At 33.3% G+C, this 17,774-nt stretch overlaps 1 protein-coding gene across 1 annotated transcript in view; it reads right to left on the bottom strand.

The window, feature by feature from the left end:
* Nucleotides 1-7,921: 7,921 nt before the first annotated feature.
* The window catches only part of LOC122722420, a gene marked incomplete at its 5' end in the record, with an annotated part of 45,034 nt that continues 35,181 nt past the window's right edge, over nt 7,922-17,774 (bottom strand). Inside the window, one exon of the mRNA XM_043953119.1 lies at nt 7,922-8,164. Coding sequence (XP_043809054.1) covers nt 7,922-8,164 — 243 coding nt within the window. The remainder of the gene's footprint in view (nt 8,165-17,774) is intronic.

Raw genomic sequence — 17,774 nt, 5'->3', positions numbered from 1 at the left:
CGATTAGGCCTCCTGACTATACTGACTCAATAATAGGGGCGGTTAGGCCTCCCTGCTCATACTCTTTATGCTTGACTCTTCCATTACTCTTTTCTCGACTTTTCATGTCATACTGAGGGCTAAAGGGTTATTCAACATATATCCGCATACTCATCCAGTTATGCAATGCAGCATCTTCATGGTTCTAGTGCAACCTATTATCACATGGCATTCATGATGCATGTCTCATGTTCGTCACATTATTATCTTGTAGTATTAACCATCCTAGCATTAACATGGCAATTATGATGCATGGATCATGCTGAAACATTCTTTAATTTAAAACATGCATAGTTAGTCCCACTCACCTGGAACCTCTGCTTTACTAACTTGGGCCAACTCTGTACTGTAGCTAAACACCTCTCCTCTGATCAAATCCTACACAAAAGGACTCTTATGAGGTGTTAAACATCTCTAGCATAACTCTAATACACCTTCCCAAAACCCCTCTAAAGCCTCATAAACATGCATGAAAAATCATGCAAGGGAAGGCAAAACAGAGCACCTTCGGCGGCACTTTCGGCGGCCGAAAGTCTCCTCTAGAGACGAAACTCACCTACTTTCGGCGGCACCTTCGGCGGCCGAATGTGCATGACAGAGCCGAAAGTCCAACTTCCGGAAGCAGCCTTCGGCAGCCTAAGCCACCTCCACAAGGCATTCGGCGGCCAAAACTCACTTCGGCGGCCGAACCTGAGTTTTTTCAGAACTCAGTTCATGCACAACCACACTCCCTTAACTTCCCTAACTCACTTCTCTTGCATATAACCTCACCAAACCATGCATAACCCTCTAAACATACCTAAAGGGGTCTCAAACACCCTTAAACTCTAACAACATCAACACATAAACACATAGTGCACATAGGGTCCCTAAAACCCTCCCATGCACACCCATGCTCATCTAACCCTTTCTTCCCATAAAACTCCTAAAACTATCCATAAAACATGCTTAAAACATCATAAAACGTAGAGATCAACCCTTACCTCTTGAGTTGGTGTGACCTCAACTTCAAAACGTGGAGCACCAAGCTTTGCAAGCTTCAACTCCAAAATTTGCTCAAAACCTTCAAAACCAAGTTAAAACTTACTAAAACTTTGAAAGATCTTAGAACAACTAAGAAATCATGCCAAGGAGGACATGAGCTCACCTTGGATGGGAAGAGGGAGAAAACTTTCCTCTTCCACCGCCCTAAGTGGCTTTTATAGAGGAGCTGGTCAACCACGTTCGGCGGCCAAACATGCAGGCGAACCATGCAATGTTCGGAAGCCGAACTTTTCTTTCGGAAGCCGAACCTCAAGCACTTTCGGCGGCCGAATGTCACCTTCGGCGGCCGAACCTGTGCTTTTGTCTCCTTAGCCTTTCTCTTCAAAACTCAAAACCATTTTACATAAAAACCATAACACACTTAAAACATATAAAAACCTTTTGAAACCCTTTGCTTAAACCCCTACAGGCAACTCCGACATCCGAACTTCCACCGAACAATAGGAATTCCGATGCCTGAACAAGCCGGGTATGACATTCTACCCCCCTTAAAAAAAACATTCGTCCTCGAATGTTAAAACAACATATAACATATAAGCAAAGAAACATGCAAGCATGCAAAACTGAAAACTCTTCTCTACCTTTACTTTTCTCTTCTGCTCTTCTTCTCCTTCTTTGCTTTTACCTTTCTCTTTTCTGCCTTTTCTACTCTTACTATTCTCTGTTTTCCTCTTCTTTCTCTGTACTGATCTAACTTCTACTCTAGCCTTTTACTACCTGAACCGGAATCCCTGGTCTATCCTGCTTTTCCCACACATCACTGGAACATTCCAGGGTGAGGTACTAGGTCAGATAAACCATCGTCTACTAGCTGCTTTACAGCACTACTCATCCACTTCTCTTATAACTCTTACCTCTCAAAAACTCTTAGAACTTATACCAACACATCAAAGTTCACAACTCCACATATTAGTGTATCCAAGAGTGAACATACCTAACCCCATTAGGTTTGATGTGTCAGTCTCCTGTTGAGTCCAGGTGAAGATCCGTATCGGAGCTGACGGATTCGCTCCAGGAAAACCTACCAAAGAAGAAGGTACGCCTCTCTCTCCACCTTGACCGCTAGCTTGATCCAACGCTGGAACTGCTGGCTGAGCTGCTTCTCCTGAAACTGTTCGTGGTGACCGTGCCTTGTTAAACTTAGTAGGACACTCACGTGCAAAGTGCCCTTCCTGTTTACACCGATAGCAAGCAGTTGTCCCCGCTAGACACACTCCTCCGTGTGCTCTTCCACATCTCTTACATCTTTTAGGGCCTGAACCAGAGACATCCAGACTAGCCTTCAGCCTCTGCCCAAACTTACCCTTCTTTGACCTTCTCAGACCTCTGGTCTTCTTCTTGCCTCTTGTGGCGGCTGTGCTCCGAGTAGAGGGATCAACTTCTCCTGTGCTTGACCTCTTGGACTCCTTGGTCCGAGCATCATCTTCTGACTTTCTCATACTTTCTTCATCCATACTCACCTGCAACCCTACATCCCTCCTCTGCATCATTCCTTCCCTGTCAGCCTCAACAGACCTTCCTAGGTCTCCTGCTATCCCCTCTCTACTTGCTCTTGCCTCTGGCAATTCTGGGGAAAAGGTATCCATACCGTCCCATTCAGATGGATCTGACTCCACCGATTGACCATCACCTTGCATCTCAGCTCTTTCTGAAACACGTAGGCCCACATGCAATCAAACATAGCATCACGTAATCTCTTCTATAAACATATGTATTATGAATGCATCTGTCACCAATAATCCTCAACCTAGCATACATGTCATGACCAACTGTGCCAAAAGCCATTTCTGGTCTCTCAACTCATCTCATATCATAACATAGCATATTGAGGAATCAGGGATCAGTTAACATCCATAATACATCTAAAATGCACATGCATCAAACATGGCATTACACATCAACATGCAGGACAGGACTCCTTATCCTATCCTAGTGGACATGATCTTTCTCTTAATCGTTCTTATGGTGCTTGCCTTACTAAAACAACCTCTTTCCGATGTGAGAGACCTTGCTCAACTCACCGTACTTATGAGGCCCTCTGCTCTGATACCAACTGTAACAGCCCGGAAACCGGTACCCTTCTGTAACGGCTCCAAACTGTTCGGCACTAGGATCCAGATCGGCTTAAGGCCGCTGGGACCCGTAGTAAGCCTGACATTCCTTCTATACTTCTGGTCTACTCCTATCCATGATCAATCTCTTCATAAAACTTTATACTTTTAAACACCCCAGGCTTACCCCGAGGGACTATAACTAAAAACTTTTCTTTCATTTTCCAAGCTCAGCTCATGCATACTCTTACTTATTAAGCTTGGCCATAAAACATCTGTAAAACATTTCATGCATCATGAAAACATTTCTCTTTAAACTCATTGATCATGTACCATTCCAGAATTAGCCAACCATAGGCAAACCATACCTCTATACATTAGGCAAAGCACATATCTATACCATCTTTCTTAAACTCTTCCTAACATGACTCTATCTCTTTATAACATGGTCTTTCCTTTCATACCTTTTTCATTTCATACTCGTACATCCTTAGTTACATACCTTTCCTTTAGCATACATCATGTCCACAACTAAACTTCTATACAAGCATACATAACATAACATATCATTACTTTGAACCTTACATCTCACATATCATAATACCAAACATCTCTTCACAACATATACATAACCTTATCTATATATACATCCACACTATACTATTACATCACTTCTTCATCTTTGACTTCCTCTAATCATCTCTGATCAACTCTGGCCCTGCATACTGGGAATAGGGGAGAGGGATGAGCTTCTCAAGCCCAGTGAGTGGAATCCATAAAAACCATTCATTAAAACACATGCTCTTATGTCATACATCACATTACAATAATACACATCAAGGAAGAAGTTGTCACCTATAGCCCTCTTCCTAACTGACTCACTTGTACAATTTCTTTTGTACTTAACCTTCTGAAAACAGATTTGTCAGGGCGATTAGGCCTCCTGACTGATTTCTGAAAACGTTTTGTCAGGGCGATTAGGCCTCCTGACTAGCTCATGAAAACATTTTGTCAGGGCGATTAGGCCTCCTGACTAACTTCCTGAAAACATTTTGTCAGGGCGATTAGGCCTCCTGACTAACTTCCTGAAAACATTTTGTCAGGGCGATTAGGCCTCCTGACTAACTTCCTGAAAACATTTTGTCAGGGCGATTAGGCCTCCTGACTATACTGACTCAATAATAGGGGCGGTTAGGCCTCCCTGCTCATACTCTTTATGCTTGACTCTTCCATTACTCTTTTCTCGACTTTTCATGTCATACTGAGGGCTAAAGGGTTATTCAACATATATCCGCATACTCATCCAGTTATGCAATGCAGCATCTTCATGGTTCTAGTGCAACCTATTATCATATGGCATTCATGATGCATGTCTCATGTTCGTCACATTATTATCTTGTAGTATTAACCATCCTAGCATTAACATGGCAATTATGATGCATGGATCATGCTGAAACATTCTTTAATTTAAAACATGCATAGTTAGTCCCACTCACCTGGAACCTCTGCTTTACTAACTTGGGCCAACTCTGTACTGTAGCTAAACACCTCTCCTCTGATCAAATCCTACACAAAAGGACTCTTATGAGGTGTTAAACATCTCTAGCATAACTCTAATACACCTTCCCAAAACCCCTCTAAAGCCTCATAAACATGCATGAAAAATCATGCAAGGGAAGGCAAAACAGAGCACCTTCGGCGGCACTTTCGGCGGCCGAAAGTCTCCTCCAGAGACGAAACTCACCTACTTTCGGCGGCACCTTCGGCGGCCGAATGTGCATGACAGAGCCGAAAGTCCAACTTCCGGAAGCAGCCTTCGGCAGCCTAAGCCACCTCCACAAGGCATTCGGCGGCCAAAACTCACTTCGGCGGCCGAACCTGAGTTCTTTCAGAACTCAGTTCATGCACAACCACACTCCCTTAACTTCCCTAACTCACTTCTCTTGCATATAACCTCACCAAACCATGCATAACCCTCTAAACATACCTAAAGGGGTCTCAAACACCCTTAAACTCTAACAACATCAACACATAAACACATAGTGCACATAGGGTCCCTAAAACCCTCCCATGCACATCCATGCTCATCTAACCCTTTCTTCCCATAAAACTCCTAAAACTATCCATAAAACATGCTTAAAACATCATAAAACGTAGAGATCAACCCTTACCTCTTGAGTTGGTGTGACCTCAACTTCAAAACGTGGAGCACCAAGCTTTGCAAGCTTCAACTCCAAAATTTGCTCAAAACCTTCAAAACCAAGTTAAAACTTACTAAAACTTTGAAAGATCTTAGAACAACTAAGAAATCATGCCAAGGAGGACATGAGCTCACCTTGGATGGGAAGAGGGAGAAAACTTTCCTCTTCCACCGCCCTAAGTGGCTTTTATAGAGGAGCTGGTCAACCACGTTCGGCGGCCAAACATGCAGGCGAACCATGCAATGTTCGGAAGCCGAACTTTTCTTTCGGAAGCCGAACCTCAAGCACTTTCGGCGGCCGAATGTCACCTTCGGCGGCCGAACCTGTGCTTTTGTCTCCTTAGCCTTTCTCTTCAAAACTCAAAACCATTTTACATAAAAACCATAACACACTTAAAACATATAAAAACCTTTTGAAACCCTTTGCTTAAACCCCTACAGGCAACTCCGACATCCGAACTTCCACCGAACAATAGGAATTCCGATGCCTGAACAAGCCGGGTATGACAGTCCATACTTTTTGACAAATCTTTTGTACTTGCTTCCACCTCTTCTAAATGCTCTTATGAAGAGCATTGCTAATATAACCATTTCTTCTTCATCACTGGATAAACTTGAAGACTCACTTGTATCTATCTTCAAATCAATAAACTTCTTTTTACCATCTATCAGCTTTTCTGATTTCAAAGCCATACCTTTCTTAACTTCTTTTTTCTCTATGATTTCCTTTTTGAACATCATTTCATGGACAATTAGTGATCCAATCAACTCATCATATGTATATCTTGTGAAGTCTTTTGTATCAAAAGTGAATATGGTTTTGGCTTCCCAAGACTTTGGTAGTGATCTCAAAATTTTTCTTTACCAACTCAACTTCCTTAAAGCTTTTTCAGAGTGCTTTTAGTAGATTGACTAGATCAATAAATCTAGTACTCATTTCAACAATGTTTTCACCCGATTTTTTTTCAAATAATTCAAAGTCACGAACTAGCAGTTTTGCTTTTGATCCCTTCATTTAATTTGTACCTTTATAAGTTACTTCAAGCTTGTCCCATACTTCTTTTGCAGACTCACAACCTGAAACACAATTGTATTCAGTTACATCTAGTGCACAATGAAATATATTTAAAGCTTTGGCATTTGCATATTTTTTTTCCAATCAACATCATTATATTCCTCTTCAGTCTTCTCTCTAGTTCCTTCTGTGACCAAAGGAATTTTAGGGCCTTTAATAATCCTTTGCCAAGCTTCTATATCAACTGATTGTATAAATTTTTTCATTCTAACTTTCTAAAAGGAGTAATTTGTACCATTAAAAAGAGGTGGTTGTGTGATTGAATAGCTTTCGGCTAAAGGTGTAGGTATACCAGCAGAATTAGATGAACTAGCCATTTTAGAATTTCCCTAAGGTGTTTGAACCTCAAACAAGAGAGTTAGGCTCTAATACCAATTTGTTGTCCCAAAAATAAGTGACTAAGAGGGGAGTGAATGGGTCACTTTATAGCTTAATTGAAAAATTGTGGCTACTAATTCTGAGTGTAAAAGATGAATGATTCAAGTAAGCTTTTATAAAGATTTCTTGAAAGATTTTGAGATGTATTTAACAACAAGTACACCAGTAAATAATAGAAGCTTTAAAAGAAAATCAGAGAATGAAATAGTAAGCTAAATTTATCAAAACCTTATCAGCAGAAATTATAACTTTCAAATGGGTATCTTAAATTAATAATAAACATTTAAAGATAAGAGAGAAGAAAATCAAACAGTGAGATTTTATAGTGGTTCGGCAAGCTTAGCTTACATCCATTCTCCCAAGGACCTCTATTGAGTCTTCACTTCACTATAACCCCTTTTAGTAGGCAAGAGAATAGCCTTTTACACAATCAACAAGCTTATCAAGTGCTTGTAGACCTATACACATTTGATTCACACTCAAACTCTCACTCAAGCTTTAACAGGTGCTTAGAGACCTATCAAGTGATCACACAATTGATCACACAATTGATCAACCTTATATAGGTTTTGATTTAGAAAAAGACACTCTTAGCAACTCTTTATCAGATACAGTAGAAATACTATTAAAAGGAGAGAGAGTAGATTTCCTAATGAAGACCAGTTATGAGAATGAAAAGCTTTAATGCAAAGGTATCAAAATTCTCTCAAGAATTTTGTGCTTTCATTACTTATTTATGAAGAGCTTTTCATCTCTTAAATAGATGTCCAAAAATCTTTTCTCTCATAGCTGCAGAGATATCTTAACGGTAATAATTTGAAAAACTAGTCGTTAAACCATTTAAAAACCGTGCAAACTTAAATCAGTTACTTTCACAGTCTGAGAGTAGTTAACTAAAAATGAGCATAGGTAGAAATTAGATATCTAAATTTAAACTGTTGCTAAAATTAGATATCTAATTTTAGTCTTTCAAAAACTTTAAACATTTTCTTTGCTTTTTTCAAGAAGTGAAATGAGATGAATAGATTCATTATTGGCATATCTACTCACTCTTTTACAATAAATCCTAGAGATACCTTTCTATACTTCTTCTTCTTTCTTTGATTCATCTTGTGTTGACATATGCAAAAGAAGTTATCTAGCGAAAAGCCTCAACCCAACACTCCAAATTCCAAATGGGCTAGGAAAGAACTGATACTCGTAAGTTATCCTTCCCAAGTTGTAGACACTTACTGAAGAAGAGATATCTGAGACGATAATAGGGCACCCCTCAACAAGAATGAGGGCATTTAATGGGATCACCGCTACTTTACCGGTGCACAACTCATTGGCACTTAACAACCTCACTCTTTTTCTTACATGTACAACTTGAATACACTGGGAAAGGTATTCAGAGCCACCAGAAACATCAGATACTTTAAAATATTTGAAAAAAGTTTGATTTGATGTTAAAGTTTTGCGTTTGAGTGTTGAGAAAAGGAAAGAAAATCTGAGTTCCTTTTAATGTTTGGTTGAAGTAAAGAATTCTTTATATATATATTTTAATAAGCTTAAATATGTATATTTATAAACTTAATATTTTATTTATTTACATATTTTATGAATTTGTTTTATTTATTTATTATTATAATTTATTTATTTGTAATTATATTTATTTATTCAATGGGGCATAAAAATGAAAATATAAGCATTTTTTTAAGGTTTTAAATATCTATATTTTTAAGTTACTGAAAAGTGCTATGATTTTAAAATTAAATGACTATTAAAAAAAAAACAAAGTTGAATTACCCTAAACTCCCCAAGATTATCATTATGCGATAGTTTATCCTCGTACATACTTTTAGATTTACATTACAAAGTCCCTAAATTTTATTTTCCTTTTATTGAAAAGTCTGTGTCAATGTCTTTTAAACAGGTCATAAGAGAGAGTTTTTTTTTTTTTTCTAATGATAAATATACCCTCATCTTCTTAAAATTTAAATCCCAATTTCAAATCTGAAAATCAATATTTATATTTTCATAAATATACTTCAAAACGTATAATTTAATTCATGTCAAAATAATATATGTAATATTATACTGTTAATAAAAAGTGTCAAAATAATACATGTAATATTATGCTATTAATAAAAAGTGATAATTTTTTAATAGTATATAATGTAATAATTAAAATATAATTATTAATTAAAAGATAAATATAACAAGATATATTATCATTCATTCATTTTTATTTTAGGATTTACAGTGTTATTTGTATTAAATTAATATTTTATAATATGATTTTCATGTTATATTTAGATGGCGTTTAAAAATTATTATTTTTTGCTAATAATATAATTCTCCAAATACTATTTTTATATAAATTAAATCACAGATTTTAAAATAAAAAATCAATAAAAGTATGTAGTACGTTTTATAATTTTCCTTATAATGGTATCAACATAAGAAAAAAGTAGGGTTATTAGGAATTTGATTTTTTATTTTGATTTTTTGGATTCTATTTAATATTTGAGGATAACGGGAGATAGGTGTAAAATGTACGTGTGTAAAATATACGAATGTCCTTATTTATAAACAAAAATATATTATAATGATAGGAAGATCCATAAATCAAACAAAAATATATTATAATAATAGAAAAATTCATAAATTTTTAAAATCTAAATTCATAAACAATAAATCAATGACACACCTTGTAATTTATATATAATAAAGTTGTTAAACGAATGATGTATATAAATTTAAAATTTAAAAATTATCTGAAATTATAGGGTTTCTTATCGAATTTGATTTTGCAAAATAAACTGAATATTTTAAAATTTACATTTTAGAAATGTATTTTAAAATAAGCCCAAGAAAATTTTATTTTCTCAGACACAAAAAAAAAATCAATTTGTTGAAACAATCAGTATTTTCTAATCTCTAAATTGATTAGAATCCATTTTAATTTAAATAAAAAAATGAGAAAAAGACAATCTCTAAATTGATTAGGATCAATTTTAATTTAAATAAAAAAATGAGAAAAAGACGGATAGAGAGCAGAGAGAGTGAGAGAGAGGAGAACTGAGCCAAAAAAAAAAACATCCAACCAATTTTTGTGTTGGTGGGCACTTAACTGCCCCCTTGCATTATCCTTCGTAGTTGCATGGCAATCCATGCAACTGCCAAGTCACTTTTTTTTTTTAAGTTATTTTTTTTCTCTTTTTATTTAATCAAATAATACATGGACTTTTATTTAAATAAAATAGAAAACTTTATTTTATTGTTTTTTTTTTTAACTTCTAGACTCAATTTTAGCTAAGTTTTTTTTTTATTATTTTCCAAACTCATACATGATAGACACATTATTATATACACTATGATTTTATACTTAATAAATAGACTATGTGACCTATACATATTTCGAGAGCTCAAATACTACATATGTTAGGATAGTATAATCGCTCATAAATACTATATATATTAGGATAATATAATCGCTCAAATGATGAAATTAAGAAGAATTGCATAATGTAATATCCTATATCATTTATCATATTTGATTACCATGAACTCAATTAATTTTTTTTTATTTATAATTATGTTTTATCGATAAACATAATTGATCAATTAATGAATACAAAATTAATATGATGCTTTCATATGATATTTCTCAAATATCGATATTTTCAGTCTTAATTCAATTTATTTTTCTAGAAATATCTTGTCCGATCGAATTATTCATAATTATTTGTAAATATCCAAAGATAGCAAACATTAAATTAAGTATCAAATAATAAATCAGAGTTCTAAGAATATTAGTAAGATTACTTATAATCTTTAGGGTTTCATACATTAACAAGTAGAGATCATCGCTTGTACTCCCATCAATAGTCACAAACACATGTGGTATGAATTACATGTTATGACATCCCTTCTATTCATAATGAAGCATATTTCTATTGAAGATACCATACATATGATAATTTGAGCATACCCAATATTCAAATTTGAGTTCTCTAAACTACTCATTTCTTATCAGAACTCCATTTGGCTATTAAGACAGATAATGTGACTTATTCATATAAGATTAATGTATCTAATACAATAATTTTCTACTATTATTCTTAATCCTTTTGAGATAAAATATCGCACTATAAGTTTTTGAGCTCTCAATTTTATTTACAGATTAAAAAAACTTATAATTCTCTTACGTTTTATTATCTCACTAGATAATAAAACCAATGCCATGAGATGAAGCATTTGTTATTTATCCGACACACTTCTGATAATTATATCTCTTGATATGAAATAGTATATATGAATTGCATAATTGCAATAATATTTTAAAATATTAGCTTAATACTTTATCCTTTATGCTAACTCAATGATTTTACCAGTTTGTATAAAACATCTTTCATACCAGTCTTCATTAGAGGACCCAAAGTCATTTCATGCATAGAAAAGACTTTCATATTATGTGTATCTATATCCCTGATATAGTAAGTAGTGCTATTCCTTATAACTTCTTACTTCTTAAAAAGATATATCCTGAGGTAGATTTAGACTCATCTAAATCTCTTGTCCAATATGTATCCTAATAGCCTCCCACTCACAGGCTATTTCCTTGATAACATCATGAATAATCTAATATGTATCTAAAATATCTCAATATCCATTTTACTATATCCAGTATGCTCACCGAGGGTTAGATTAATATTGAATTACTATACTCATAGCATAGAATATATCAAGTCTTGTATACTTCATAGCATACATTAGGCTCCTGACCTCACTCGTGTATAGGACATTTTTATTTGAGCTCTTTCTTCTAAAGTCTTAGGAAATAATTTCCAACTTAAAATTTTCTCTTTGAAAAAATAGGAGTATCTATAAGTTTGAATCTTACATATTCAATCATTGTAAGACTTTCATAATATATTGTTCTTGAAAAAAGAGACAATAATTTTGTCATTGATCCTTTAGAATCTTGACTCTAAGATTATATGCAATTTCTTTTATCTCAAAAGATGATAATCAATTCTTAATAGTTACTATATATTCACTATCATTTCTAACTATTAGTATTTCGTCTTATACAATGATAAGATTATTAATTTATTCTTGGATCTTTTTAGTATATTTACAATGATCCTTATTGATTACAGTAAAATTATAAGACCTGACTGTATTAAGAAATCTAATATACCACAGTTTTGAAGATTGTTTAAGGCAATAGATTGATTTTAAGAATCTGCGCACTTTTTATTTTTGACCATTTACACTAAAACTTGTGGGTTGTTTTTAATCAAGGTAAACCTCGCAGCAGGTTAAAAAAAAACATATAATTCTTTCCTTCCTATTGTGTGTATCCTTAGTTACCAAACGAGTTTTGTATCTCTTGATATTGCCATCAGCCTTACATTTCACTTTGAGAATCCACTAAATCTGAATCGCTTTATATCCTAATGACAACTCTATATTGACTAACTCTTTTTTGACTCCTGTTGTTTCAATATATATTCCAAGAGAGGGTGAATTGGACTTTTCAATTTTTCAGCCTTTGTGATGCGAGCACGGGAATGATACGATTATTCAACAATAAGTTGTGCATTGAAGTTTTCATACTCTTCAAAAATTCAATATGGGAAGCTCCAAATCATGACAAATTAAGTTACCATTGCTTAATTCAAGCCTTATGAGAGGAAAACTATATTTAGGAAGTATGGATAATGAGAAAACAAGCCACACTCTCTTCAACACATGTGGACGCGCAACATAATTTTAGATTGCGTAATGCATATATAGCCGAATTGCACTTAGACCAATTTTATTATTTTGATATTTTAGTATTTTGTGGAATTTATTTTAAATTAATTTGGCCTATATTAGAAGCCAAATTCATGCAACCCATTTAGTAAAGAGATTTCTCCAAGACAATTTAGGAAAAAGATCTTTAATGTAATCTATATTTGACTATTTGACTAGATGCCCTTTCTATGTTGTAATTAAACCTTCCTTTACTAGAATTAGGGTTTTGAGACTATAAAAACACCCTTAACGGTGGTAGTCACAAACGATTGATTGATCAATAAGATAAAGAAGTTGATTCTTAGAACTTTAGTTCTTCTCCATTGTTTAGCAACTTCTCAAGGCTCAACCTTATAATGTTCTAATATGGATTTTCTCCATAATTAACCTATCAAGAATTCTTGTATCATTCTCTAGCTGGAATATAGTTTTCATCTATTTGCTAATCTATTTGCAACCCTTACTCTAACTAGCCTATATCCACTCTCTCAAAGATCCTCTTTGTGTTTTCACTTCTACTATCTTCTCTTTTCAATGGGTAAGAGACAAGTCTTTTGCATCTACAAGACTTCACTAGGTACTTGCAACCCTTTATAGTGTCTCTCAAATACTCTAACTCTTCAAGCTTCACTAGGTGCTTGGACAACCCACACAATTAGCAATTAATGTTGATATTTCACTCAATTCACTCAATACAAATCAAATATAAAAGGATGAGAGAGTAGGTTTGCCAATGGAGCACAATAAATGAACTTAAAGCACTTGAAATGAAAGCAAGATAATAAATATGGTTTCCAAGGTTTTGGTGTATCTCAAGACTTTCATTAAGTGCAAAATGACTTTAGAATGAAGTATTTATTGTCCAAAACCAAATACAATAGTCTAAGACACTGCTAGGAACTAAAAAATACATTTTAAATGAAAATAGCCATTATTTTATCTTTTTTCTTCGAACTAGTGCAAAGATAGATTTTTATAATAGTAGCAAACTAATAACAATAGCAAATAGATTAACAAACGAATTACTGTTTCTGTTTGATTTTTCTCTTAAACAAAATTTAATTTGTCTAGACCTTAGAAAAAATATATTTATTTTAAAGACTCTCAAATATGTCTAAAATAACTCCAAGTGAAATAATCTAAAAACATGAAGGGTTAAATGTAATACATTGGCATTCCACCTTTTACCTTTATACATGAGTCCTATGATTTAATGAGCTAAATTTTAAACTTTCAATGATCTTAATAGCACTTGTAATATATTCTCTTGTCTTCCTTTGTCTTTGATTCATCTTGTGTTGCCTTGAATAGTCTTTACTTGTAGCTACTTTCAACACAACATGATAGTACAATAGAACCTATGAAGAATACTTGCATACAAACTGAAATATTGTTAGATAGATTCTAGTTAAGTTTTGCTATCATCAAAATCAATGCTCACCTTGAGTTAAGGGGTCAACAATCTCCCCTTTTTTGATGATGAGAAATCTCAATTGAATCTCCAAATAAGAATAAAAAAGGTGTGTGTGTATGTATAAATATATATGCATGCATGTATGATGGAAATTAACTTCCCCTAAAAACATGTACACATATACACAAGAATTCTTAAAACTCAATATTCAAAGATTCAAGGGAAAATTTTTCCCTAAATATATCAATCTTAATCTCATTAATATTTCTTAAATTATTCACAATATCAAGCTCAAATACTTTTAATATCAAGCTCAACTTATCAAATATCCAAAATCATATCATGATCATTCACATTCATTCATGTCAAATATCCACACAATATTAATTAAAATATCAAACATCCAAAAACTCTAAAATCTCTCCATTTTTGTCATCAGTAAAAAGACAAATATAGGAGAGACAAGCCTTTTACATTCACAAGACTTCACTAGGTGCTTTAACAATCTATATAACTAGCAATTAATGTTGATTTTTTCACTCAACTCACTCAATATAAATCAAACATATAAAAAATGAGAGAGTAGGTTTTTCTATGGAGCACAATTAATGAATTTAGAGCACTTGAAATGAAAAGCAAGACAATAAATATGGTTTAAAAGGTTTTGGTGCATCTCAAGGCTTTTATTAAGTGCAAAATGACTTTAGAATAAAGTATTTATAGTCCAAAACCAAATATGACCATTAAGACACTGCTGGACACTAAAAAAAAAATTAAATGAAAATAGCCGTTATTTTTTCTTTTTCTTCGAACTAGTACAGACATAAATTTTTGTAATGGTAGCAAATAGATTAGCAAACTAATTATTGTTTGTCTGATTTTTCTCTTAAAAAAATTGATTTGCCCAGATCATAGAGAAAATACAGTTATTTTAAAGACTCTCAAACATGTCTAAAATAACTCCAAGTGAAATAATATAAAAACATAAGGGGTTAAGTGGACACATTGGTATTCCTCCCTCTTACTTTTGTACATGAGTAACTTAATGAGCTAAATTTGAAGCTTTCAATGATCTTCAATAGCATTTGTAAGACATTTTCTTATCTTCCTTTCTCTTTGATTCATCTTATGTTGCCTTGAATAGTCTTTACTTGTAGTCACTTTCAACACAACATGATAGTATAATAGAACCTAAGAAGAATACTTCCATACAACTTGAAATATTATTAAATAGATTTTACTTAAATTTTGTTATCATCAAAATCAATATTCACCTTGAGCTACGGGGTCAACAAGTCCATTTCCCGATTCCATTAATTTAATATTTTTTTCTTAGTTGAAGACCTAAAAGCTTAAAAAACATTTTTCTCACCTCATCTGCATCAGGAGTAATAACTTTCCCTTCAATCTCAAAATGTTAACTAAAAATCCTTGGATGAATCATTCGTTGTAGCTGAGATTGATCTATTGACCCATTAATAGACATGTTACTCCCACTCGAATTAGATTCTATGACTACGCTTACTTCAGGATGCAATTATGAACTAATAACCATATTCAGTTGTATCCAAATTTCTTCCACTTAGGAGTGTGTCCATCAAAATGTCTATAGCGAAAACAACCTAGTTGCGAGTTAATTTAGACATAAGACTAATGATACGAATCCAATAGGCAGATCTGCAACAATGATATGGAGCAACCTTATATCATTCAAATGAGTCTACAAAAAATTCAAAATCATGTTAATATGATCCAAATACACTTGGGACATGCTTTAATTTATATGGAACAAATTTAGTGCAACACTTGCAATTTTGGGCTTAAGGAGCATAATAAAGCGTATGGGTCAAAGCTACTCAAAGGAAAGCCTAAAGTGAGAATAAAGGAAGGCTTTTGTGAATATTTAAGTCCATTGGGTCTAATTAGAGCGTGTACAAGTCCATCAAACCAAGTGAGAAGATTTGAAGAAACATGTGTAATGCATGTACAACTTAAGGAGCATGTACAAGGCATGTGCACAACTCATGGGCAGCCTTAGGGGAGTGTTATACATGTTATTTGGATCTTAATAATATACTTTGTAAGCCCATTTATTTGGGATAAGCTTATACTATCTTATTTGCTTTAGTATTACTAGTTTAGTTGTTTGGACCTAGTTTTTGGGGCTTAGTATGCTGCTCCTTTGCTATTAGCTTTTAATTCGGTTAGCCTTTTTTGGCACTTTAGTTTAGTTTATTCTTAGTCTTTTAGGGTTAGATTTAATTTTCTCTATATAAATTCCACCCATCCTTTGCGTGGAAGAATTTTTAATCAAAATTCAGAATTATTCATACTATTTACGTACCTTTGTTATTGTGAAAGTGTGAGATTACATTCTTCCAATTGCATCAAGAATCAAGATAAACTTATCAATTCAATTGTGGCATTTGTTTTATTTATTTAATCATCAATTATTGGTGGTCTTGTTATCCTTGCGTTGGGTGCCATAGAGGGGAGTTTACTATTGATCTTTGGAGCTTTTTCACTCTGTCATATTATTCTTGGACTTGATCAATACGATTCTGCGTCAGTTGGTATCCGAGCTAAAAGTTAAGATAAATTCTGATTTATCTTAGTTTAGTATTTTACATTTGAGTTTTTTTGCATTTTTAATTTCTGGAGTTTCAGTTTTGTGCTAGTTTAATTTGTTTAGGGTCTAAACTTATTTGAGTGCTTATTGATTTAATTTTGATTGTTAAATTAGTTAAGTTTTGTTCTTGATCAATTCGGTAAAAAAAATAGAAAATTAAAGGAAGAATAAGAAAGAAAATCGAAAAAATAAATAAGAATAAAGAAAGTAAAAAAAAAAAAAAAAAGAAGAAGAAGAAGAAATAGAATCCTTGATGTATCTTGTTGGATTTTTTTTTCCTTGTCCTTGCTGAAGCAGGATTTGCTTTCCTTAAATCTAAAAAGGAAAAAAAAAATTGCTCCCTTTGCCCTAATTTTTGGATTGCTATTATTTTAGAGACTGTTTGGATTGACTTTCTCTTGTTTTAATGAATTGAATACTATATTTGATCACCCATATAATTGTGCATATTTAGAGTTTTAAATAAATTTTTTTAGCACAAAATAATTAATTTGGCTTCAAAAATTAATTATACATGAGAATTCTTAATTAGTTTAAGTATTCTTGCTTTCTTGCTTTGTTGGGTAGAAATATTTTAGGTTCCATGTTTGATTTGCTTTGTAGTAATTTAAATTCTTATATTTTGTTTTCTTTACACTGTTAGGGTATTATTTGATTATGATTACACTCTAACTTGATATAATCAAGTAGTACATAATCTTGTCTTTGTGCTACCATTCATTTTGTCTTGTGTCCTCTTTCTAGTGTGTTTGAACTTGCTTTTCTTTCTTAGGATTTTAATCTTTGTTTCTAAGCATTCTTTTGAGTTGTTGGGTTGGTCTAAGTTCTGAAGTTCAATTGGAAGAATGCAAAGAGTGGTAAAAGAGTGCAAACACATGAGGGAGTGCTTTGCTACTAACTATATTTTTTTAATTGTGATTTTTGTTGTTATTTTTAAACATGAGTTTTGATAAGGATGGAGATAATAGAGAGGAATTGAGATGGAGATTAAGAAAAATATTTCCTATCTTATGCTTGATTTTGCAATAAATAGGTTTAAAGATTTGTATTCAGCATTGTGAAAATAGATGGATAAGGAAGTTATATATAACTTTAGAGAAGCTATGTTATTACTTGAGAAGCTTCAAGGTTATGAAGAGAATTTACGTGAAGTA

Source organism: Manihot esculenta, chromosome 18 (assembly GCF_001659605.2).
Source record: "Manihot esculenta cultivar AM560-2 chromosome 18, M.esculenta_v8, whole genome shotgun sequence".
Lineage (NCBI taxonomy): Eukaryota > Viridiplantae > Streptophyta > Magnoliopsida > Malpighiales > Euphorbiaceae > Manihot > Manihot esculenta.
Note: the sequence above shows the minus strand (reverse complement) of the source record. Positions and strands in the feature narration are given on the sequence as shown.